This window comes from Cygnus atratus, chromosome 24 (genome assembly GCF_013377495.2).
Source record: "Cygnus atratus isolate AKBS03 ecotype Queensland, Australia chromosome 24, CAtr_DNAZoo_HiC_assembly, whole genome shotgun sequence".
NCBI classification, from domain to species: domain Eukaryota; kingdom Metazoa; phylum Chordata; class Aves; order Anseriformes; family Anatidae; genus Cygnus; species Cygnus atratus.
In genome coordinates this window covers 803,267-829,532 of record NC_066385.1, presented here as the reverse complement: position 1 = coordinate 829,532, position 26,266 = coordinate 803,267, and the positions used below count along the sequence as shown (strand labels likewise).

At 40.2% G+C, this 26,266-nt stretch overlaps 1 protein-coding gene across 1 annotated transcript in view; it reads right to left on the bottom strand.

Annotated features, from left to right (window-relative positions):
* Nucleotides 1-8,234: 8,234 nt before the first annotated feature.
* ST7L (suppression of tumorigenicity 7 like) overlaps nt 8,235-26,266 on the bottom strand; it is a 22,869-nt gene continuing 4,837 nt past the window's right edge. Inside the window, exons 6-16 of the mRNA XM_035561330.2 lie at nt 25,642-25,720; nt 24,720-24,874; nt 24,103-24,200; nt 23,348-23,462; nt 21,487-21,559; nt 20,704-20,806; nt 17,474-17,624; nt 17,244-17,336; nt 14,360-14,499; nt 9,001-9,072; nt 8,235-8,781 (exon numbers count right to left, since the gene is read on the bottom strand). Of these exons, the coding sequence (XP_035417223.1) occupies nt 9,019-9,072; nt 14,360-14,499; nt 17,244-17,336; nt 17,474-17,624; nt 20,704-20,806; nt 21,487-21,559; nt 23,348-23,462; nt 24,103-24,200; nt 24,720-24,874; nt 25,642-25,720 (1,061 nt within the window). The 3' untranslated portion in view covers nt 8,235-8,781; nt 9,001-9,018. The remainder of the gene's footprint in view (nt 8,782-9,000; nt 9,073-14,359; nt 14,500-17,243; nt 17,337-17,473; nt 17,625-20,703; nt 20,807-21,486; nt 21,560-23,347; nt 23,463-24,102; nt 24,201-24,719; nt 24,875-25,641; nt 25,721-26,266) is intronic.

Below are 26,266 nucleotides of genomic sequence, written 5' to 3'. Positions count from 1 at the left end.
AATTCATTATAAACCTGTATCAGAAAATGACGTTTTTGCTTTTTGAATTTCTGCATACCCAGCTGTGTGCTTCCTCCCAAGTGGGACTCAGCCTGCAGTTCTTCCTACCTGCTTGTCCGCAGCTCCTGCCACCCTAAAGCAGGGACCTCCCCACCCCAGGAATTACCCCCTTGTTTCTCACACGGCAGAGCCGTGGCATCCAGCATGCAAATCCCCCAGGGGAATCCTCACAAGCAGCAGCACGCTCCAGGACATCTCCTGACATAACACTGGGTCAAGCAGGAGGCACCAGATTAGCTTCCAAATCTTTTCCTTAAAAAAAAAAACAAAAAACCCACACCCACCCACCACCCAAAGTCAAAAGCTATCACTTAGAATTGCAGCTGATGAGAGGAGGGGCAGGGAGCAGCAGAGCAGTAAGTGGATGCGTTACGGAGATTAACCCCTCTATCTCTAGAAATTTCCTCTTTTCCCCCAGCTCAGGCAAGCACTGATTACAGAGATGCTTTGTTTAGTACAGAGATGCTTTAGAGTCTGATCGGAAGTTCCCAATCCACACAAGCAGCCAATGTACAAGAGAGCTGAACCCATTAACCAAATTGATCCACCCCCAAATTTACCCAATCCATGGCAGTTCCTGAGCGTATCCTGGAGCTTAAGAAGTGTAATGTCCTGTGACAAGGCTGTACTCTTATCTGCACGGAGCTCACCTCGGCAGGGTCTAAGGCTGCAGTGGCTCATTAGCCACTGGACTAATGAGTGCACTAGCCCTAACTGCTGGGGGCACCTCTGCACTTCCCTCCCAGAGCTCAGCTGGGCAGGGCGCGCTTCCTCATGTCTGAGTCAAAACGGTACTGGTTTTCTGTATATTCATCACCACCGTGCTGAATGGCGATAACGACATTTCTTGCATGTCAGGAGATACTCGAAGCATGTTTTCATGAATGCTGTAAGCTTGCAACAACAGGAAAGGACAAGCCAGCAGTGCCATCTGTAAATACTTTAACTCGGGTCTGATTTTGTACTGCTGCTGCCTCTAGAAAGGCTGTCGTGTCTCTGCAAGGACTGAAGGTTTTCTCCTGTCAGCAGCGAGATGTGGCTGCCCAGCTCCCTGTCTGCACAACACTAATGCTGGAAGGGCTGGAAGGAAGGGTCAAAGAGCAGGATGGGATTAAAGCAAAGAAGATTATTCAATTCCTAAGCCACCCACTGGCCACCGCATGAAGAGCCATCTGAGTGAGGATTTTACCCAAGGGCCCTAGGAAATACCAGTCTGAGTGGTGAGAGGAAACCACGCTGAGAACTGCTTTGATGGGAAGTGCTCAAAGAATTTAACCAGCCTGCCATGGGGCCAGGTGATAGCACCCCGTTCCCAAACAGCCAGACCAAGGATGGTGCTTATGCAGGAAAAGGCCCTTCAGCAGAGCCTCAGACGAGCAGAAAGGTGACCTTTAACAGAACTAGTAAAAGGCACGAGGATCCCATCTCTCCACTGCCCGGCTGTGCTTCTTGCAGAATTAAACCAGCTCCATCTCCCTGCTGAGTCCTGCACTGATTACGCACAAGAGGGCTCAGCAGCACTCTTCTTCCCCTCGCTGCTCATGCAGACCTGCGTTCAAGCTGAAGTTTAGCTTTTCACCAAGATTTGTTCCGTCTCTAAGCTGTGTCAGGAATGCTGGCAGGTGAGCGGGAGGAGGGCTGAGCCAGGCCAAAGGCATTTCAAGCCCGCTGCAGCAGCGTTCACGAGCGTGCAGGCAAATCTACTGGGAAGAGTGCTCTCATTTATCTTCATTACTGCTCCACCTACCATCAATTTACGACAGGCTTTAAAAAAATGCTGCCCCCTCTGCAATCAATCCAGGCCTCTCCCCCCTCGAGCTCCCAGAGCAGCACAAGCTGGGAGGGACCCCAGTGCCCTGGGACCTGGGGTCGGCTGCTGATCAACATTTCTTCTTCCCCAGCACTTCTGGGAGTTCTCCCCCAGCAGAAATACTGCTTCTGAGCAGATCTGTAGGCCCACCTGATGAATGATACCTCCACCTTGTCTGCTGCTAACAGATTTCTTCCCTTTGCAGATATTCAATGTTGTAAAACAAAGGAGAAAGAGCTCTTGAGGACAGGTTGTCTTGCCTTTATTGGCTCTCCCCCTTCCTGTATCAGCACCAAGATACTAAAACTGGATGCCTTTATCACTTTAATGAACAGCCACAGCTGAGAAGGCAACCCTCCATACCCATACCTGTTTTCACTGGCATGACTGAACTCCGTGGCCTCACTGCCTTCCCCTTTTGCTCTTCTGCCCCCACATCAGAAGAGCAAAACTACTTCGCAACAGGCACGAGGATTACAGAAGCACCTGGAGCAGCTGCGGGGATAGCCCAGTAGCTCGAGTCTATCAGGCAGAAGAGGCGTGAGGTTCTTCTGCAGAGGGCTATGTGCGACCGTGCTCGTTTCTTGTTTATTAACAAGCGATTAGCAAAAGCACGAAAAGCACGATGCCCAGGAGTCAGAACGCCGGTTAACTAGAACTAACTTCCAGTGCTTGCGCAGGAAGACGGCCCATTGCAGGCTGAATGTAATTCAGACTGCTGGATGTCTTCTTGTATATGAGGCCTCCCGAAACTCCCCTTCACTGCACTCATCTTCAGAAAGCAGATGTTTTCCATCTATAAAAGTTTATGAAGGCTGCAGTCTTGTCAGGGAATACTCGGTTCCACTCACAAGCCCCTCTTAAGTAATCTAAAACGTACAGGGAACCTTTTATGGAAGATCATGTTCTAATTATGTCCCAGTCAAAAGCACGGCTGAACTCAGAAACAAGGAGAAGAAATTGCTAAATGAGCTCCTGAACAAATTACCTTCTCTGAAGAAGCTGGACAGGACACACAGGAGGAGGAGGAGGCAGAAGACATCAAAACCACAGGACCTATACAAACACAGGGCATTCTCTCTACTAAGCCACACGCAAGTGGGAGAGGGCCTTAGCCCAGGCACCACCACCATGCTTCTGGATGGGCGCACTGAGAAGATGGATTTGATTTTTGACCTACAGCAATCCAGAGTGCACACACTGCTCAGTTACACCCTAGTCCTAAAAACCCCTCGTCACAGCCATAGACCCTTCCTGTTCACCACCACATCCATGCTTACACAAAGGCCTTCGCTCATGTACCTGTGCCAACGGCCGCTTCCTCCAGTGAGAGCGAGCTGCATGGGGGTTATCCGAAGAGCCACACTGCCTGTAACAGGTCCAAGTCTCGGGGACAGATTTGCTGGGGGGATTTTGACTAACATTTGCATAACCTGTCAATATCTGTGTGGGAGCTTTCATATCCCTCATTACTGAACACAAGTCATGAAGGGCTGCTCCAACTAGCAGCAGGAGATTACTGCTCTGAAATCGCAGCTGATGAGTCACTGTAGAAGAATGCAATAGTCACATACTGTCACACTTCTGTAACTGATGATAGCCTGCAGCCAGATTAGAAAAGAAATCAAGAGGTTCTTAAGAGAAGAATCTGAGCTGATGGGGCTACAGTGTGATTGCACAATTCAATGCATCCAGAGTAAAAGGAAAATGTCATTGACCAGACATAACCAAAGCAAGAAGATCCCCAACAGAGAACTGTATTCATCTTCACGGAAGCACCCTTACTGATGCAATAATGTGGGTGTGTTACTGAGCATTCCCCAAAGATCAGACTCACCTAAGAGCCTACCAAAAAGTAAGACACAACAATCAAAGCTGGAAAAGAAGAGGAAAATTCCAAGCACATGAGCAGCATCCCTGATCACTGTCTTCTTCCTGCAGCGCTAAGGGCTGGGGCGTGCAGAGCACGCCTCGCCTCTGAGGCTCTAGAAAGGGAAAAGGGAGCCAGGAGGCAAGAGGCAGAGTTTGAAAGTGAAGTTGCCTTTTCTCTCTACCACCTTTATTAGAATTGGGTGGAATTCAGACCACAGAAGACTGAACACAGAAGCCCACTGCTACTGCTACTGTCAATGTAACCTGATGTTTAGGGGACTTTTTCCCACCATACACAGACCAGAACAGCAGGCACATCACCGATGCAGCCATGCAGCCTTCAACTGCAGAAGAAAGAAACAAGGAGCCTGCTCGTTCTTTTTATCAGCAAAACACGGGGACGCAGGTACTGCTCTGAGGCTGGCAGAATATCAATCCCATCTGCTCTCGCTGTCCTTGCTACCAACACCGTCCTCTGCTAAGAGCACAGCACCAGTGCACATCTGCTCTCTACCTCCACAGCTGGTCCTGTTCTGAAGTCTCACTGCAGCTTCATGTGGCTCCCAACCACACACCCCATATATTAGTAGTCTGGGAGGTGCATCTCCCCTCAGCCTGTCATCTCTGGGCAGGGGGGAAGGGCAAAACTAATTTATGTCTGTAAGACCCCCACATGTATGTCTCCTTTTCTCTCTCGAGTTCGTGCTCATATTTAGCCCCTCCAGCCTGCTGGCACAGGAGGCTGCTGATGCAGTTCGTAGAGGTGCAAGCACTTCACTCGCCCCCCTCCCCCTGGAATCTTCCTCTCACTTGTGGTCCTTGGGATTCACCCAACGTTTTTCAGAAAAAAAAGAGGACCTCAAGACAAGTATGCATTTAATAAGCAGTGAGACAAATAAGCTCCAGTTATCCCAGCAGAATTACAACACCAGAGAACAATTTTCTGCATTCCTCTGAAGGCCTGAAGGAACCCAATTGCCTGCTCTCAGCCTAAATAGGTACCAGACACCAAGTGCTCCATAAGCAAACAGAGCCCTCAAAGTGCAAAAATGAAATAAGTAAAAAGCTTCACATTACATATAAACCAGCCGTTTGCACCTTGTTATTAATGGTCTTGACTATGACCTTTAAACCCTGCCTTGCTCAGAGTCATGGATCTACAAGCCTTGGCACCCTCACAACAATTTCAGGACAAGGAGGCAGGAACTAAACAGGCCTGGCCGATGCTGGAGGAGATGCGGCAAGGAAAAGCAGAGAACGGGAAGCCTGGGCCAGGAACTGGTCCAACGTGGCATCCAGGGCTAAGAGGGGACCACCTCCAGCACACATTTGTCAACACAATTTTGGTGACTGCGGTTTCGGACAGGATGGGAAGTCCTGTTGCCACAAACATGCCTGCACACAAGCTAGCAGTGCATGTGTCTCTCCCTGGTTTCGGGAACAAAGGACTCACACCAGAGTATACAAGTGTAAGAGAGTTCGCTACCGAGAGGATAATTCTGATATGGTTTATTAGCACAACCAAACTAGAGCTGCTTCAGGCTGACTCTGTCAACCAGAAATATTTATTAGCCTAACCTGCCTCACCACTGCTTTAAGAGCTTGATTATGTTAATATTATAAACCAGTGGAAAGTTTTACCCCTTGAAAGCTGTTCAGCACAAAGTCACTACCTCTGGAGGAGACAACCCTGCAGTGCAAGTGCCTGGAGAGTGCTCTGGAGGCACTGTCACATGCCTGGCTCGCTCTCACATCCTTCCCAGGCAACTAGCACGGGCCACTGTATATCCTTGGTAGGACCCACCATACCTGTTATGAACTGGATTGGAACACTCCTCCTTGTACAACAGGGCAGAGTTACAGAGCTTATTAATTTCTCAGATAGTATGCTTATAGGAATAATATACCTGATGGACATTTGTCAGGCTTAAAGGATTAGCATATCTAAATTACATCAAATATCAAATAGTATTTGGCTGTTGAACTTCCAAAGACTTCATCTGAAGTAAGCCAATATTACGAAGTTCTGCTCCAGTAAGAAAATAAGTCATGTTTGTGTGATCTCTCTAGATGCATGTGCAATAAAGGCCCTGTCCACAAACATATTTAGATACTTTTCATTAAAATCAGTGGTAAAACTGGGCAAATTCACATCAGAATTTAGTTGCCTAACTGCTTCAATAGCTTTACTACCTACAATAACGTTTCCCTCTTTCCTTCCTGCCTGTCCTCTTTGGAGATCACTTACACAAAAGAGGTTAGCAGGAAGAAATGCAACATTCCTCTACCTGGACATTCTGACCAAAAATTACTCTGGTGTGAGATGCTTTAAGACACTTTGAGCAACAACAAAAAAAACACATGCAAATTCAAATCCTGCCAGTATGAATCAAAGAGACTACAATTATGCTGCTTCACTGGCTACTCCAAATGAAAATTGGAGAAGTCTACTACATTACATACAACCTACAAAAAAGGTTTTTGGCATCCCGGTGTCTATAAGGTTACCACAGCGCATGTTTCAGGGAAAACAATCAATGTTTATCTGTCCTGAGTCATAACTGTCTTGTTACATATATATATAAAAGCAACCTAACTGCACGTGGGTTGATATGGTATTGCTATGGTATGCATCAGGTGGTAAGTCCCTGCTCCTAAGTGGCTAAGGAATGTTGCTGTAAAGCATGAACAGTCCTGCTAGGAAATCATACAGAGAGCTCCTCCTTCCTCAAGAATTACTGGCACTTCTAGAAAGACAGGAAGATTTTCATTACATAGACTGTTGCCAGCTATACTTTCAGCCTAAGCCCATCCCCTTTCTGTTACTGTTATGTCAGGGGAGGACAGTGAAAGAAAGCAGCTCTTGGGATGATACATGGGAGGCACTGCTTCATTTATAACCCCACACAAATGCTGGAAAATGTTCAACTTTAAAAAGCATTAGGTTGGTTACCTTATGGGCCCCTGTGGACCAAGAAGTGAAATTGCATGAACACAACGTATCTATTAATCACCACAACGATTCCACAGTGAGAAACAACCCCAATGGCTCACACTCAAGTGGAAAGAGAGTTGAGAAAATCACCTACTAGTAGTAAGGCAACTCAAAAACATCTTGGTAGCGCCTTTCTGTAGGGCTCCTCTCTTGACTCCTCAATGAATTCACGTGTTTAGCTTGGATTAAAGCCCAGTCAATACAAATATACAGTGGAGAATAACAATGGCAATTCTACCTAAACATGTGTGCATCCTCTCAGCCACGCTTGCAAACAGGAGACACATAGGTGACCATCCGTTTTATAGTCCTTTGTTTACAAGGTAAAGAATTTGAAAAACTCAGCCTCCTGCATTAAGATAGATTATAGGTCAATTCAAATGATCTAGGATAATACACATTGCGTATTTTCATTTTATATTCTGCCAAAAGCTGGAATGACAACTCTACTATTTGCACGTGCCAACCAGACCTTTGGCAGGGGGCTTTGCAGAACAGAGAGTACTAGAAGCTGCAACTGTGCTGAAAGAAGACTTTTAGAGAATCAGAATTAAAGAATACTTTATCTGTACTAATTAAAATATCCCCTCTTTCATAGGAGTCCTGCTTATGTTAAAGAATTAAATAACTTCAGGATGGAAAAAAAAAAACCATCTGCTGATTGATTTAGGTACTACTTCAGAAAATAGTGTAGGCTACAGCAAGCTTCTTCCATTCAGGATTTAAAAACTAGAATAATTTATGACACCTTTCAAAGAACCCATCGAGGTCACAGCTTACATCAATCTTTCACAAAGATCAGTGTAGATTAACCATGTAAAATCTCCCTATTTATTATGGATAACTGTACGTGTATGTCTGTGAAATGTATGAAGATGGGCAACTTCATGTGCTCAGAGTTAGCATTTATCCACAAGCCCGTGCTATTTTTGCCACTTCCACATTTTAAGACGCCTTGTCTAACATGAGTCTGCTTCCTCAATACTGAGCAGCAGACCTGAATGTTAAAGAGTTGACATTTTCTCTAATGGGGGAAGAGTGGAAATGGAGGTCACACCAATTACCTCAAAGCACTTGGCTGCCACAGCTATCTTTTCACCTTTGCAGTAAACAGACCCTTGTGGCTGGTCCATATGTGAAGTAATTCCTTTGAAGAGTGCTCCACACCTCAGTTCTCTTCAAGACTTGATATCAACAATGATAGTACTTTTTCTTTGGACTAACACTTGAAAGTTCAGGTCTCCCAAGCAGACTCCCGTGCAGATACCACAATCCCTTTTGGCAGTTTCAGAAACGATCCTGCTTTTCAAGGCAAAGGGATTTGAAAGACAAAAGATGTACAATTAAATCTAAAGAAATAACAATATGAAATAGAGGAGCTTATAGCACGATTTCCTTGTGTAATGCAAGCTTACAGGATACAGAAGAAACAAATCTTTGTTTGTACGCTATAATCTATATTAAAACAGAAGCTTATGAATTCAATGAAACTCAATGCGTTAAGAAGTAACCTTTTAATAAAGAAAGCAGAGCCATATTTTGCTCTTAACAAATATTTTGAAAAAGGCTTACAAAACTAAATCTAAGCCAGTTATCTGGTGCGTCTGCAGCTGAGAAAGAAGTGTCAATACTCAAAACATCTGCTCAATTTGTGTTCTCTCATTTCTTACAGAGGAAGTATTAGCTTCCTGTTGTACAAGCGATTAAGAGAGCAATGAGATTATTGCTCAACAAAAACTATTTTCTTAGATGACTACAGACGCCAAGGCCAAAGAAGAAATTCATACATAAAGCACCATTACCAACATGGAAGCCTGTGAAAGACACCAGTTTGAAGAGCACACCTTTCTTTGTTGCCTTCCCACCTTGGTGTCAGCTAACCATGCCCAGTGGGTGCTGGCAGAGACGCTTGTGGGAACAATGAAATCGAAGCATCGTGGAAAGCATGCTCCGGTCAAACTGGAGTCAGCTGATGCCACAGACTGGACAGCATGAGGACCTCAGTGTTTTCCATAGCGAAGGGTAAAAGGACAGTCCCAAAGAACTGGGAAAAAAACAAAACAAAACAAAAAAAAAACAGATCACAGCAATAAATGAGCTCAAGTTCAAAAAACAATTTCCTTTCATAGGTTCAAGGTATGAACAAAGAAAACCTCTATCTTATAGTGTGTTGCTGCAGAGAAGTGTCTGACTTTAAAACCAAGACCAAAAAAAAAAAAAAGAGAAACCTCTCCAGAAAGCCGCGGCTCCGAGCACAACTCACCCAGGGGATGTCCAGGGCTCAGCCGGAGGCCAGCACACTGGGAGCACTCACGGGCCAAAGCACTCGCAGCACCTAGGCACAAGCAGGACGCGTTAGGATGGCGTTTCTGTGCTGCAACCCTGCCAGCAGCTCCGTGCTCACACCGTCAGTTAACCAGATGGAAAGGAGGGTAGTGCATTTTCTTGTACATTCAGGCACAGATTATTTATAGGTCATCGATTCAAACGTGTAAAAACTGAACAGACAACCCAGCAAGACCAGCCCGTTCTTCCAGACAGGATCCATATTCTAGATGCCATCTAAACAGTTACAGAAATAAAGATTAAGCTAAAACAAATGGTGCACACTCCCCTGCACCTTCTCAACCCATCCCCCCGACCGTTCCACCGGGACTTGTGTTATCCTCACACAAACCCTCTTTTCATGAGGCAGCAGTGACAGGACTCATTTACTTTGAGGGTTTTACTTTGGCCCTCCTGGCTTCTATCATAACCTCAAATATTACATTAAAAAGGCTTTTAAAACATAACATTCACAACAGCGCAGGAGCTTTTCATTGCAGCTAGCTTCTTCCCTGCCTGCGTGCGTGTGGCACCTTCACATTAAGTGCATGAGTTAAGATGTAGATTAGCAAGGCAAGAAACCTTTGCCCTTGGCATCGACACTCAGCTGTGACAGGAAACTTCAGGCTTTTTTTCTATGAAGTGTAGAACCACTCATTACACATTGGCAGGGAAGTGCACATCTCCAAACTATACACATTTTCTCTTAGATAAGCAAAAGACTCAAGTGTTTATAAATATGAAAAGTTCAGCAGCTGGCTAAAAAGTTAATTCTCCAGTCTCACTTAATGAGCTTTGGGGAAAGTGGTAGGGGGATTTGTTCAGAAAGTAAAGCAGATTGTCACAGAAAACAGGACTTGACAGACTGGGGTCTGTTTAGTCCTATATTCTGTCTCTAGCTGGCTGCTATCAGGAGAAGGGCAAGGAATCCTCTAATGGGGAGCTACACCACAACCAGAATGAAATATGTTTTCTCCTTATCTTGCAATCATAAAAATTAGCCAATTATTAATTTAAGTCCCATGACTTCTTTCTTTGTTGTGAAAATATCAAGCAACCCATATCAAAATACTTTGGAACATGAATTGTCTTAGGATTTTGTCCAATTCCCTAAACAAGAACGTGTTTTCAGTAGGATACTGGAACACTGCTGTATTTTTTCAATACTTCAAAATGAACTAACACTGGTCTATTCCAGTAGCGTATATTGGAAAAAAGGTTAGGACTTAAAAAAAAAAACGGGATTGACTTGTTCTTAAGTTAAGCATGTTAGTTGGTCTCGGGAACTTCTGACAAGACTCTTTACAGTGCCTTCTGTCACACTGCGTCTGCAGTATTCTTGAAAGCAGACTTCTCAGTGTCTTTGTCACAGTTTGTAAAAAGGAACTTTGCAACATCACCTTTGCAAGATCCTAGACAGCTACCCAGTCCTCCACCTACACAATTATTCAAAAATAAAAATTCATACTGAATGGAAACAAGATCCTTTTGTCTCGTTTTGACAGAAGGCATTTTTCAGCTTGCTCAGTGAGCTGTACATCCTAGACACAGACACAGACACAGATTTCTAGGTTGGAAGAGACCTCAAGATCATCGAGTCCAACCTCCGACCTAACACTAAGTACTCCACTAAACCATATCGCTAAGCTCTACATCTAAACGTCTTTTAAAGACCTCCAGGGATGGTGACTCCACCACCTCCCTGGGCAGCCCGTTCCAATGCTTAATAACCCTTTCGGTAAAGAAGTACTTCCTAACATCCAACCTAAAACTCCCCTGTCGCAACTTTCGCCCATTCCCCCTCGTCCTGTCACCAGGCACGTGGGAGAACAGACCAACCCCCACCTCGCTACAGCCTCCTTTAAGGTACCTGTAGAGAGCGATAAGGTCGCCCCTGAGCCTCCTCTTCTCCAGGCTGAACAAGCCCAGCTCCCTCAGCCGCTCCTCGTAAGACTTGTTCTCCAGACCCCTCACCAGCTTGGTCGCCCTTCTCTGGACTCGTCATCCAATCCTGTACCTCCTCCCTTCTGCCACTTACCAAGAGAATTCCGAACAGCCACAGACCTGTCTCAGGTTATCGGTAACAGCGACTCTTAAGAGATCAGAAATTTAGCTGAACCAAACAGCAAGGCCAGCCCTTACCCACAGCACCCTCTGAAGCCCCTGCAGTCTTTTTGCAGATCATGGGTTCTCTGCCCCGTCATCACCCAAATGACTCACGTGGCACATCTTCCCCTACTCCTACAGTTGGCACATCTTAAAACTCGAGTTGCAAGAGAACTAATAAAGCCATAGTTGGCTCTAACTAGATTAGTAAATGCTAAGCACTTCTGCGAGCATCAGTCCCTAGTGCCTGCAAATCCTTCCACCTGCATAAAACAACCAAAATCCCGCCGGCGCCTGATCCCAGGGCCAGCAACTACAATGGAAAGACTGCCATCAGTTTCAGAGGGAGCTGAATCGAGTAGGTGCCAGTGCTAAAGTCTTTTGTTGATGGTGTATTAGGTTGTATACATTGGAACTAGCAAATGCTTCATTGTGATTTTTGGCCACTTGGAATACTTTTAGCAATTTGCCAAGGTTTACCCTGTGATTTATTACGGAGGAAACAAACTCAAGCACTAACAAATGAAAATATGTAAACTCAGACTTTTAAAGTCAATAGAAAGGTATTCAACTTCTTAAAGCTGTTTAGAGGCATGCAGTTCACTAGATTCAATTGTTGGGAACAACAGTTTAAGAAGCAACTGAAATATAATCTAAGTAGTCGTATTTAAATCACTTAGTTATAGCGAAAAAAATCCACATGCACAATACTTTTCAATTGTCATTCTTAAAACCCTGCTTTAGATTTGCTTGAAATTCAACAATTCCAGCAATTTGCTAGAAATCTGTTTTGTACCACTTTCTCACTAAGGCCAAAGCATTCCAAGTATCTACCATCCAGAACTTTATCATCTCAAATGATTATACTTAATAAGTTAAAACATAGTATCATGAAATAGTACTTGAAATCATGAAAAACACAGGGTTTTTATTTTAATTAGAAAGTTTAAAGCACTGAAATTACCTGCAGGTATAACACTAGATACAGCACATTTTTATACCAGTACTCTTGGGTGGGTGGGGTGTCATTAAACATAAGTTTCCATTTTCAGTACAAAATTATTTTTAGGAAGAATTTCTTCACAGAGAGTGGTCAACGTTGGAATGGGCTGCCCAGGGAAGTGGTGGAGTCCCCATCCCTGGAGGTATTAAAGGGACATGGATGTGGCACTAAGGGACACGATTTAGTGATGGGATTCAGTAAGTCAGGATGATGGCTGGACCTCATGATCTAGGTCTTTTCCAACCTAGATGATTCTATCAAAATTCATCTAGATGCCACATACCTCCAAAGCACAAGAGATAATGTTTTATGAAGTGTTCACCACAGCACTATCTATAGTTAAAATACAGAAACAACTTGCAAAGGATCTGAGGCAATTCAGGAATAAAATTGAAAGTGTGAGTTTGATACTGAATATCATTGTTTCTTACAAGTTTTCTGAATGGTTCTGAAAACAACAAGAATAGGATCAAGAGTACAATAATCTAATAATTAAGATAAGGAAGACTATTAGTCAGAGTATGAACAAAAATTAACATTAATTCTTTCTAAAATAGCAGAATACTGGAAGACGATGCCCTTCCCAGCAGCCAATCTCAATAGATTAATACAGAATTCACTCCTTTTCTGTTTATCTAACAATGTAATTTCCACTTTTGCCAGTATGAAACAAGAACAGTGAGTGGCAAGAACCCCTTCATCTGTGCCTGTCATCTCTGTCAACTGCTTGGTGGAATTATGCAGCAATATGCATGCTTCTTGATCATCTTTTCTGCTGAGCAAGCACTATCCATCCTTTCCTACAGAATGTTAAATAAATACACTGCCAAATGACCAAACCTTGTGATTCTTTCCCCACATTTGGACATGTCAATTGACGTTCGAAATGCCGTTATATAAAGCCAACTAACTTGTACAAAGTCTTTTTTTGGTTCAAGAAACCTAGCAGAGAACTTCACCAAGCAATTCTTTGTTAGCATAACATTTGACCTTGTATCTCTTTGGAAATCACACAACTTTGCTAATGCAGTCCTTACAGAATTAATCAAGCAGATAGTTAGACCTTAGTTACTAGGGATCCGGCCAATTATGAGCAGCACTGAAATTTGTCACTGGCATGTCCAACTACATTTTCTAACATAAAGATCAACAGAAACGTGGAGACGGGGCCCCACTCTCAGACCTGCATGATTTGGATGTTGTACACTGGAATTATTAGCAAAGCCAACACTTTTAGGAGCAACGTATTCTTAAGAAAAAGGGCTTGCCTTTTGGGTCTCCGTTACCTGAAGTATTAAAACAGCAAGAAAGCAAAACCTCTTTCACTTTCTATTTTGACTAGCAAAGTTTGAAATAACAATTCACTGAGAGTTCAGTGCTCTTGAGTTGTGACTCCACTCCACGGCATGAGATCCATAGCTCAATAAAGGCCTAATATATTACACAGTTGAGTCTGTGGGTAAGGGAAGCTGCCTATGCAGTTTTTTCCTCTTTGTTGAAGTATGACAGTACACCTTTCAGAGTCCAGGAAAAGATTCTAAGATTAGAGCCAGTACCAGTATTAACAGGTAAGCAACGAAAAGAAAACCCATAAAGAATGAGACAGAAAGAAGGAAAAAAGAGAGGTGCACAGAAGCCGTTCACATGAAGAAAAAGCTCATAGAAGACACAATTAAATATATTTAAAGCAGCAAAGATCATTTTCGCATTCTACCAACTTCAATATTTCATAACTGCTATTGCAATTAAATCACTGCTTTCTAACCCACCCATATGTACACTTATGTATTCCGCTGTTTGCTGTTGTCCAATCATTTGTAGCTAGGTTCTTTAAGGCAGGCATAAAAAAAATCCAGAAACGAGGCAGACCTCAATAACATTTTATTGAATTGTATGAATTATTCTCTTTGTAGATTTGCCCAAGAATTCAACTTAGCATTAACAAGACCTTCCTTTAGTAGGAACCTAAAGGCATAGTAGCTGTCCAAGCAGCTCTTTTTTTTTTTTTTTTTTTTAACCAACAGTAATAATGCAGCAGGAAGCATGCTAGAAAGTCCTATACCAAGCCCTTAGCAGACACAGTGAAACATGGCAAACGTCTGCTATATGGAAGCTGGCATCTTTGATTTTTAAAATACAAACACGTGGGAAACGTTGGTAAAATAGAAACGACAGAGCCAATACTTACAGCTTTAGCAAAAATGACCATCAGCTCAGGAAACTGGTGCGTAAGGAGTGCAAGCATTGCCGAAAAGGAACACAGGCCTGCTGTGAAGTGGATGAAAAAGGGAAGTTCCTTCTGTGGGTAAACGGAGACTTCGTGAAATGCTGAAAAGGAAAAAAAAATAAGAATAGTGACATTTGATAATCAAAGACAGTTTTCTGAATTATTTACATAGTTTTATGCTTAATTCCAGACTTACAGAATGCATAAATTCAGTGTCAAGACTGCTGTGCAGCACCCCATATTAAGTCCCAGTACTTTATTCAAACTTCTCAAAAATCTTCCCCCCATATTAAAGGCTCATCTTACTTATTGATAGTCAGTACACTTCCCAACCATCTTTTTCACTTGCATGGGATTTATTTCTGAAGCATTTCACCAGCCGTAGATTTTGGTACTCTTTTAACAAGACACAGGGAAGAGTTACAAAATCCACAAGCTGTCAAAATTACAAAGATCATTTTAAACAATTCAGGTGTTTTCAACCACCTGAAGCATTAATTCTGTTACCTGCCCTTCCTATAAGATCAAATGCACAGCATGTACAAAACAACCATCATGTTATATATAAATGCAAAGTAGCTACTTAATACTTTTCAAAGATTTCTGGTTGGTAGACTACAGTAAATTTTTCAGAGCAGCTGACAGAGTAGACCTCAAAGAAAACAGTACCAGGACGAGGTTATAAATTCTCCACATAGCAGTTTCTTGCAATTTCCAATCTACGGTAACAAAATCACAAGAAGGTGATTAGAAAGGCTAAGGGGCTGGCATATGGAGCTTTCAGCACTCAAGACACTACAACTGGTTGCTAGCTGAGGACCTGTTTGGTGAATTTGCAATTACTTACCGGCTGTGAATACCTGCAGCTCTGACTTTTAACCAATGATTTTGAATGGTTTTCAAATGAAGAAAAACCTTTCTACAGACATAAGTAATTATGAAAGGGCTGCATATTTCTTCACAAGCTGGTTTTAAAATCTAACAAAAGCTTCGAAATTTAAGTATACCTTTTTGGAAAATACAAAAATACAACTGCACTAATTCTCACTGTATTTGTTTTACATTTTGTACTTGTAGGGTTTTGATACGCAACAGACTGAAGTCTGAAGATGAATCCTCAGTTACTGTTTCTGAATGTTGGCACGTAAGGGAAGTTATCATTATAAAAGCAAGCCCAACAAAAGTGACTTGTGCTATTGCAATTCATAAGTATTTGGGTTTTGTTTTGCTTTTAAGTGTATGATTTTGGAGCACAACTAGGCAGAGCATTTGGAGTTCCATCTAGTCAGAGATGCTTAATGATATCCCAGAGATTATCAGTTCACTCATTAACAGACAATCAGCCCTGCTATGCCATGACACAGTACGACAGCAACACAGTCTCTACTTGAAAAAATCAAAGAAATTACTTTGTCTACTAAGGAATAAATGTCATGCTCTCATAGAATGTAGAATCTCACCTGATTTTTAAAACACGGAGATATATAATGTAAAGAAAGCGATAACCTAAGCTGGAAAGATTCTTTTTGCACTAGTTTTTCCTACATTCGTTAGCTACAATCAAATCCAAAACAGGTAAGGACAACAAAAGGCAATTCCATACGTTCACAGCCATTTGGGAATTGTCACTAGTCAGATCAATCCAGGATTTTTGCATTATTAATATGGCCAACATAATTTGTTTTAAATTTATCTATTTAAAGTAAAGTATCAAGATTCCTTGAGGAAGTACTGCAATAAAAGTGTTAAGATGATTTTATTTATGGGTAGTTTTATATTTAAAACATAACAGGAATGCGTGAATGATCGTGTTGAAATATCTGCATGTGTTGGTGTTTAATTATGTTGAAAAGTCTACAAGTTAGGGTTAGTCACTAACCGAGGAATTCCTTCTGCAATATCCTGCGTAAGTGAGAAACGAGTAATTTAAAGCAGTCTGGGGGCAAATTTAAATTACACATTTTAAATATAACTTCAGGTTTTTTTTAAATAGAAACACATATGTGCAGTTCTGCTTTCCACAGCTGTGGTCTCAGTGGGTCTGATGGTGCTTTTGCAGTAGCTCTTTCCAGTCCTGCGGGACTTGTGTTTCTTCACAAAAGGAATTCTATTAACATGTACAATAAAGAGTCCAATTCTAATTTAAATTAATGCTATTTTCCTAAGTATGATGAGCACGGGCATTAATGGTTTATTTTCAGGTTGCCTTACCAAAGCAATAAAACTTGTAGATTCATACTCCCATGAAGTAATCTCAAAGTACTGGACATTTGGAGAAGACTTACTTTTCAGTGTCAAGTGTTAACATAAATCTATAAGATGATCTAAATGGATAAAAATTTCCAAGCAGCATAGTGTCCAACAGATTAATATGTATCACTGAGTTAGTGACAGAAACCAAAATACATTCTGTGAAGATTCCCTGTAGGATCACAAACACATTCTGCTAGGTACTTGAATGCAGGACTGAAAACATGCATTCCTTCCTTGCTAAAAGGAAACAACTCCTCTACAACAGTTTTAAAAGAAGTCATGGATTTTATAAGTAATTTAAAGAACTCGTCCATTTAGTTGCTGTCAAAAATTGTCAAATGCAGGCTGAAGGTACCACACACAAACTTTATATTTGAAGAAGCCATTATGTTCTTACAGAATCGAGCTAATGTTTGGCCTACACACCTGTGATATGCTTAAGGATCGTTTGGGAGGGACATCAACAAATAGCTGAACCCCCTTCAAGGGAAGCTCTTAACTAAAAAACATTGTAAGGTAAATAAAGAACAGCACAAATTGAACATGTCCTTAAGTTATGTTTTATTATCGTTACCGCTTATAAACCACTTACTTGGCAACAGTTCTCTGTCTGCTGTTTCTGTGCAACTTGGATAGGGATAGAAAAGATGACCTTTCTCTAATGGGTACGGGATCATCCTAAATGCTGAAAAAGAGTGAATGACATTAGATCTGTATCTGAATCAAGTGATCAGATTCTCACAAACAAAACTGATTGTGACTGAGGTGAATAGAGGCAAAGACTAGCCTATCGTACAGAAAAAAAAAAGGAGAGATACTTACTGCCCTCCCATGTACAGTGCAGCAGATTTAGAGCCCCTTCTATTCTCTTCCAGTGCTGGAGATGAAAAAAAGCATATGCTACTGCCTCACTGTCCCCTCGTTTCAGGATATGCTCTGGAGGTAGAACCAAACTTTTCATTTCTAGTAAGTACTAAAAGTAAAAAAAAAAAAAAAAAAAAAAAAAAAAAAAAAAAAAAAAAAAAGAATGGAAAGCACACCTGGTTACATAGGATATTCCAAAATCCTTACAAACTGTTAAACAGGATTGCTTGAGGCACAGGTGAGCACCACACAGAGACCAGCTTCTACCTGCTGCTACCACAGCTCAATCCTGACACAGGTTAGGCAGCACTCATTTTTACTGCAAGTGAAAAGCTGCAAGTCACATCAGCGTAGGCTCAAACTGGGGTTTTCACACATACAATATCAGAAAAAAGCACCTATGGCAAGGCAAAAAAAAAATTCTTGTGGAATATACACAAAGTATAATGCCACATGTACAATAGCAATGAACTACAAGTTTAGGCTAATAAAAAAATTATATTTCTGCTGATCATTTCAGCAGCACAAGTTTCAATGTAGGAGGATAAATATGTTAGCTCCCAAGTATCAGCAGCAAATCAGAAAGTACTCAACCAAAGGAAGAATAAAAAACTAAACCCAAAGTCTTATTTTAATGTGGTTTTTCAGTGCTATCACAAAGAATCTCTGATTTCAGTTTTTTCCAGTTTCAACCTTCTCCCTACATCAGCAGAATGCGATGCACAGAAGGGTTAAAAAACACAAGGATTAATAATTTTCCATTTTCCTTGAAACATAAGACATGCAATTTTGCTTCTTCATGTTATATTAAAAAAGAGTTATTCCTTTTGAACTTCAATTTAAAAATCAGATGAGTATTTTAAAAAGAATTAAGTGACGGTTTCAGCTCTAGTATGTACCTGTGAGTTGGTCTCTCCTAGCATACAGTGTCTCATTCAGTAACAGCCAAAGCTAATCCACATCTTTAATCAATGTAGCTGGCAATTCCTTTGACTGTCTCCCAAAGTGTAAGAATGCAGCTAACTCACCGATTTATTTCAGCAGATGCCACAAACTATGAGATTATTTACTAATCCATTTTGAGGACTTAACTTTTCCCATTCAGATTCTTGAAGGAATGTAGTAGTGGTTGTGCCCCGGCCAAATAAAGCACATTTACTGCCTGGCTAGGTTTTTCTCTTAGTGCCTTGGGCCCACACTCTGGAGGGTAATATTCTTGCTAATCCCCTCTAATCTTCTTCATTTTTTTTTTTTAACACAGTAAAGGATCACTCACACAGGGCTGCTGTGGGAAAATGGTCTCAAATATCTGCCCTTTGACCTGACTCCTCATGCTCTCCCCAGTGCCCAGTTTTCAATAGCCCCAACCACTTTAAGGGAATACAAAGTCGTGATGAAGCCCCACTGCAAGTATCGCCACAACATCCCAATGTTAAACTCCATGTTTTGGCGGTCATATATAACACCCATATGTTACTACATAAACAGCAAAATTCCAGAATCTGGAAGGTTTTAATGTCCATACTTAACCATAAAACAGGCAAGGTATTAGCACTGAAAATGTTGGTTTTTTCAGATTTCAGAAAGTCATTCTACCCAATAAAAATTTAGAAGATACTCAGAAGATCATTGGAAATGAATATTTCATACGTTATCATAATGCAGTTACAGATCTCTAATTTGAAATGGCTTTAGAGTACCATTTTTCTAGCACTATAAAATGCTTTCCTTACTTTCCAAACAAAACCCATCCTTGTAAAAGCATAACTGAGAACAAAGAGAAAAAGACGTTCTTTTCCTTATGCAAAACGTTATGTGTAAAGAAAACCACTTTCATTGGATACCAGAGCAAAGGGATTTCTACTTTCTAAACTCATTTATTTTCAGCCTATGGATCAGAACAGATTGCAAATTCAAAAACCAGTTTTTCTTCCCCAATAGTCCACTGCAATCCACTAGGTATGCTATTACACTTGTTTGTAACCTTCCTCTCCTCCTTTTTATTATTTTTATTATTTGACTACGAGAATTTCAGAACTCTGTGGAGTTCTCAATAAAATTCTGACATGCAGTCTAATAAAGTAGTGTTTCAAGGTAACATTGTAATAAAAAACTCACCAAGAAAACTGGACAGATACAATTAGAAAGGAAGATCAAGTTACTGAAACCTGGATTCAGTTTCCACAATTGTTTGTAAAACTACTGAGCATATTTTGCAAACAGTCTGTTTGAAATTATATCTAACTTCTTTAAAAAGGTATATGAGACTCCTGAAATAACTGAAGGACAAACAAAACTTAAAAAAAAACTTTTAGACGATGATAATGCATTATAATCTTCTTCCCCTAAAGGCAGAGGGGAAAGAAAAATCTGTCTGAGACTGTCTGAAATGAACTTGCTACGCTCTTGATCAGTCATGCAAACAAGCAGCAATTTCTCCCACCAATTAGCTTCCCCAGTGCACATTCTATTAGATTGGACAGGCAGACAGAATAGAGTGGTTGGATAATTCGAGCCTTCATAGCAATAGTCATCCGGACTCCACGATCATTTGCAGAGGATTAGGTCCAGAACTAAGCCAACCTTCCGCATTCAAGGTTTCAAACTGAACACATCACTAATGCTAGTACAGTAAAAAGCCACATAGAATTTTATTTTCACACAATGCTCAGTGGAATCCTCACCTTGGCCACTTCACGTAATGACAGGCGTTAAATGTAGAAGTACTGATTCTTATTCTTGTTTAAAAACAAAGAGAGTAAGTGACAGATCTATCACTAACCAGAGTACCACAGCCTTGCTTCTAAGCATAACGAAGTATTTTGAAATACTATGAGTGGTCATTGTTTGGTGAACTTAACTTGGCTTCAGGGATTTTAAATATCTAAATTTGTTAATATTTATCCTTACCCAACAGAAGGACTTCAGTAACACATTACTGGATTTTCCAACAAGTTAGACAATTTTAATTTTTTTTGTAACAACACTACTAGAATATAAGCTATTACAAAAAACTAATTCTGGCAACCAAACCTTTATGATATAAATACTAGACGGTTTAATAACTCAAGAGTTATAATCAACTTCAGGAAAACATGGGGCTAAAAAGGCTCAAAACAGACGTTAACATAACATGACTTCTTTTAGAAAACAATAAAGTGGTCCAATAGCAAAGAAAATACTCTTACTTTTGGAACATGAGGGTTAAATTCCACAGCTCTGTGAATTGCTTCCACGGCATTTATTTCTGCTGTACTAAGCCCTCTTTTGGAGGCAGTTTCTGGGGAGAACCTAAAGAGGAAAATTCATACTGAACAAAAGTAATAACTAATAAAAGCTATCCAGATGTTTATTTTCTTTATAAGCTTGGAGTTCATTAAAAATTGACTGATTTATCAAGATAGATAAATGCTTCTAGGAGACAAATGTTCATGCTAATTTAGCTATCTTGACTGTCATCCAAGCCCATATGACAAAGATATGTTAAACTTCTTGAAATTTCATGTCAATCACCCAAGTGATTGAGTGCCCAAGTCTTTCATAAGATTGATAGAATAACAGCTAGCAGGAGTTAAAGCTGAAATCAGCTGCATAAATGGATCAGAATGAAAGTGAAATGCCATAAAATCCACCACAATTACCTATCACCCAATCCACAAATTAAAGAACTGATGAATGCCACAAGCAAGATACTGAAAACAAGATTTATACAAAGGCATACCTGTACATTGGTCTTCAAAAAATGCCTTCACCTGTATTAACTCTATGAATGCTTAAAATAAACCTTAAATTATGCTTAACTATACAAAACTATACACCTAATTATACATAACTATATGCATATTTAAATATGCATAACGATCTTAGAAATATAAATATTACATACTGGATTTAGACCTTTTAAATTCGTATTTTACAGCATGACCCAAGATTAGCAACAAACCGCTGTTTTCACAGTTGTGCTTGCTTACCTTTCTGAAACAGCTCTGGCTTTTAACAGGGCTGCTGTGTAACATATTGCTGCTGATTTTGGAAGACTAATATCTATGATAAAATAAAATAATTAGACTGTAAGATTTTTAGGCAAGACATTTTCAAACCCATTTCCTTTGAGCTTAGAGATTTTTATTTTGGTATACCATACAATAAACGTAACATCTGAAACATTTCAACTTTGATTAGAAACTTTGAATTTCTGTGCACAAGTCTTTCTGGTCACCAGTCAGTGTCAGATTAAAAACTCAGAGTTGTAGTTAGATGGTAAAGAGACTAAAACAAGCCAGAACACTGAAACTGAATTCAAAGAGAAACGCATGTATAAATATACGCTTAAGAACAGTGTGCCTGTATTAACCCACAAAGGTTTAAAACAAGCTTCCAATCTTTATCTAATTTTGCAACATTAACACAGAGTTTTACAAAATACTGAGAGACCGACTAGAAGCTGACCAAAAAAATATTACATTACAGACAGGTAGACAAATTTTAATGAGAACACAATTTCCATTCTTTTCCAGGTGCATAGGAAAAAATTCTATTAGTTGTAGGTTTTATAGAACATCTGAGGCCAAGTTTGAGCTGACAATTATAGATTAGAATGTTAGCACTCCACAGTACAAGTTTACTTTAAAAGCAGACAAAGTCTGGGGTCTAATTCCCAAGTACCATGTTGTGTATAGTCAGATGGCTCTTGCTTTTTTTGTAAATCCTATCCTGGGCTTGTCCATCACTTACTAGAAGTCTGGCTGTCGTGTCAAGCAAAACACAGGGAGTCTATGGAGAGTTTGAAGTTCATACTCATTTTTCCAGATGCTTAGAAAAAAATCAGAAACCTTTTCTTAAGAAAGTGTCACAATTTTTGATGCTATGATAAAGAAGTACCAGGAAAAAAGCAAATGTTTTTGTTAAATTAATAAAAACCCACACAGAACAACACAGATGATCAAATAAAAGAAACTGGGAGCTAGAGTGACCACAGAAAATGGGCACAGGATTTTGACAAGAACATTTTTTTTTTATTCCCTGAAGCTATAAAGAACAGAAACACAAGAGAGGACATATCGACTCCTCAAGGGCGTTGAACAATTGCCAAAAACATCCTCCTTCCATGTTCCTCCATTTTAGAGATGATTTAATGGACAGATTTGACAGCAGCACTTTGTACACTAATGATGTGGGCATTATCTAGGTGGCAAAACTCTGAGGACAGTAAGAAAGTAAGGATATACTTTATTAGCCTTTATCTAGACTCCTACAACACCTGAAATGTATTACTTCAGATGCAAAGTGAAAGCAAACCACTGCCACTTAATGAACGAAAGCTTGTATACCACTAATCTCTGGCAAGCAGCATGCTTGTATGTCACTAATCTCTGGCAAGCAGCCTCGCTATTACAGAATCTTGAGGCCAAGACTGGAACACAAGAGAGGGGAAGACTACCTTTTTCAGCCTATTTACATCAATTACTTAGGAGGCCACGAGCTAACTGAGAAAGGCTGATGAAATTAGGCATAACCATGGATGCAGAAGAGATTAAAAATTAAAATAATCCTTGAGCTGAGGCAAAGTGAGCTCCAAGATATCTTTACGAATTAGTGTTAACTTAACATAAAAGGTGTGCATGGGTTATAGGTCGCCTAAATTTGAGCTCACAATTCAAAATAAAAGAAACAACCCACGCTCTGGAAATACCTACTTGTTGCTGATGAAGGGAATCTAAGTCAAAGAGCTGAGATACTGGTTAGACATCTGCTTTCGGATAGGCAAGCCTTGCCCAGTTCACCTATGCACTTATACAAAACCACCAGTATTTCCCAGTATACATCACTTACCATCATACTTTGCTAAAACTGCCTGAACATCTGCATAAGCCTGTAACTCCAGTAGCGCCTCCAGAAGGTTTTCGTGAATATTCAGCATGCTGAGAAGTGGAAACTCTTTCATTAACTGCAAATCGGTACGAAGAAATAAATTAGGCACATATAGATTTTCACTTGAATCCCAGAAATATTTAATAGAAATCAGCATAATAATTTAAGCTTTTTCAATGTTCTTTTCTCTTCTAGCATTCGAAACTGGCATGTAAACAACATGAAAAGTATCGCATTATTCCTATCTTAAAGTCATCACATTTTTCCTCTATTCACCTACTAGAAAATACATATACTGAGGTTCACAAAACATGCTCTCAACCCAGATTTGCATATCTCCCACAATGGGTTGATTTGGTCAGTAATACTTTCCCATGTAAAAACAGCCTATGATAAACCTTTGTCAAGTGAAAGAAAAATTAGGAGGAGGTATAAAGCTGGCTGTTTTGACAGGTTAGTTGTTAAGCCAAGCACAAAGGAAACTGGACAACAGAGCTTTGAACTTACGACATTATATAACAAAAATTTGAACCCCAGATATGAGAAATAAAAAAAACTGTTCTCAAGAAAATCATAAAGTGTGATGTGCAAATCTCACTGGGAAATAATTCAATTAGATTTACTATGATGCCTACAAAAGGATTTTAAACCAACAGTTTGAACGACGTGACTGAAAACAACAGGAGTTGCTCCCATTTTTTTTTCTAATTACTTACATCTCTCATCATTTTGACTGCTTCTCGTATTCTTCCAAGTTTTCTTGCACACATAGCTAGTCTCCTTTTCACATACACCAGTACATTGGTGTCTCTTCCTGACGAAAAAGAGGAAAACAATAATCTACCAGTTTTAATCCTTTACTCTCCCTCTCCCAAAAACACACCAAAAATCCCAAAACCTTCTTCCTAACCACATGTAAAAGCATAACAGTCACTACTGCTGTCCCAACCAAAGCCCGTCTAGACCAATCCCAGAAACTTTTAAATAGGTTAAATGACAAAAAAAAGTTTGTTTTCCGAATCAGTGGTGTAAAAACAGAAGATGCTATGGCCAAATGCTAATTGTTCCATTAGTCTGCTCTATCTACCCTGCTTTCCAAGACAACAACGCATCCAGCCTCAGCAAGACAACCTATGATGAATACGTAGCACACCTGCCACTTTCTAGATTCATTTGGGTACTACATAAGATCATAGAGTACATGCACAAGCATACTAAAAAAAGCAGGAAGTGCCTCACTGAATTGAAAATCAAACTAGAATCGCTAATTATGAATTTAGTTGTACGTTTCTGCTCACACAAAAATAAGCGTTTTTGATTTAAAAGTGCTTACTCAGCTGTGCTTCATGCTGTGGACTTTGGGAATGGCAGTTCTGAGACTTCCTGTAAATCATTTCTCCTGCTTTCAGAGCCTGCTTAAAGTACTTCTCAGCATCTACAATAGTTGTCGCTTCTTCCTCTGCTAGAAGAACATATGCAGTGGCACAACTGTAATAAGGAAAAAAGCCACAGATCATTCAGAGGGACAACATTCACTATTTTTGAATAAGTACAGAAGAATCAGAAACGGGGAGTTTTCATATACGTTAAGTATCTAAACATCGACAATATTAAACTACCAGATTATTGACTGAGTAACCTTAAAAGAGCGTCAGGAAAACAGACTTTTCAGCTTTACAGAAACACACATATTAGGAGAAAAACTAAAGAAAGTTCTAACAGCAAGTAAGATTATTTTCCTTGAAATATTAAAAATGCTCTGGTAATTTTCTGGTGATTTTTTTTGTTTGGTTTGCATTTTAAAACCAGTAGATAGACCTAATTACACAAAAACAACCAGAGTACATAAAGAAATGGATCAGAGAAGTGCATTGGATTCTTTCATTTGTGTTGTAGGAGTATTTTTAAATCCCTTACAGGAATGGCATCTATGAACCTCAAATATAGCGTTATCACAATGCCACCACTGATACACACATGATCTCATATAAGATTAAGATTTCTCCTTTGTTATTGCTATGGAATCTTTTCTAATAAAAGTGGAGAACAAAAGCTATTTTTAAATTTAAAATAGTTCAATACTTGAGTGTAACTTACAGCCATGTGTGAATTCTCACGCTCACAGAAATCCCCCTTCAGCTATGCAGAACTTTGCTAATTATTATTATTAGAAGACACTGACAGTGTGCTCAACATGAATCCATTTATTCTTTCAGATTAGAAACAAAGCAAATGATCTTATACTCTAAACTTACTCATTGTTCAACTCTAAAGCCTGATACGCTGCTTTAATCCGGGCTTGAGGGTTTCTCTCTCGCCATGCTTTCTGCATTACTGTTGCAAAAACATTTAAAGACTGGTGAGATACAGACAGGCTGGTGAAACACCTGGTAGCAAATCAGAAAAGGCGAGGCAATGCTGACTGCTCAAGTCTCAATTCTGCATTTATATTCACGTCTATTTTGAAAATTCCTGTTTTCTGTGTAACTGTTGTAGGTAACAGTAAATAAATGTTTTAACTCCGGCAAGAGTTTCTACCAAAAACAGCAGAATCTTGTACCTTCTCACTATGTCAGAAACTTAACTTAAGATAGCAACACTGTCAGGAAGATTATTCGCTGACCATTTAAAAACTCCAACACTGAGAAGCAAAGACAGCTTACATAACCAGACAGATGTACAATTTCTAAATTGCTACAGATTTTGGCAACATTTCCCGAGACTTGTTGAAAGCTTGGCAGGAGCGATCATTAAACACAGGTTCTTGCACAGACCTGCACAGAATTTTAATTTAAGCTTTCAAACAGAGCTTCAAAGAAACAATGATAGAGGTAAGCTCTGTGTTGCACAGGCATACTTAAGTATGAAATAAGCATAAAA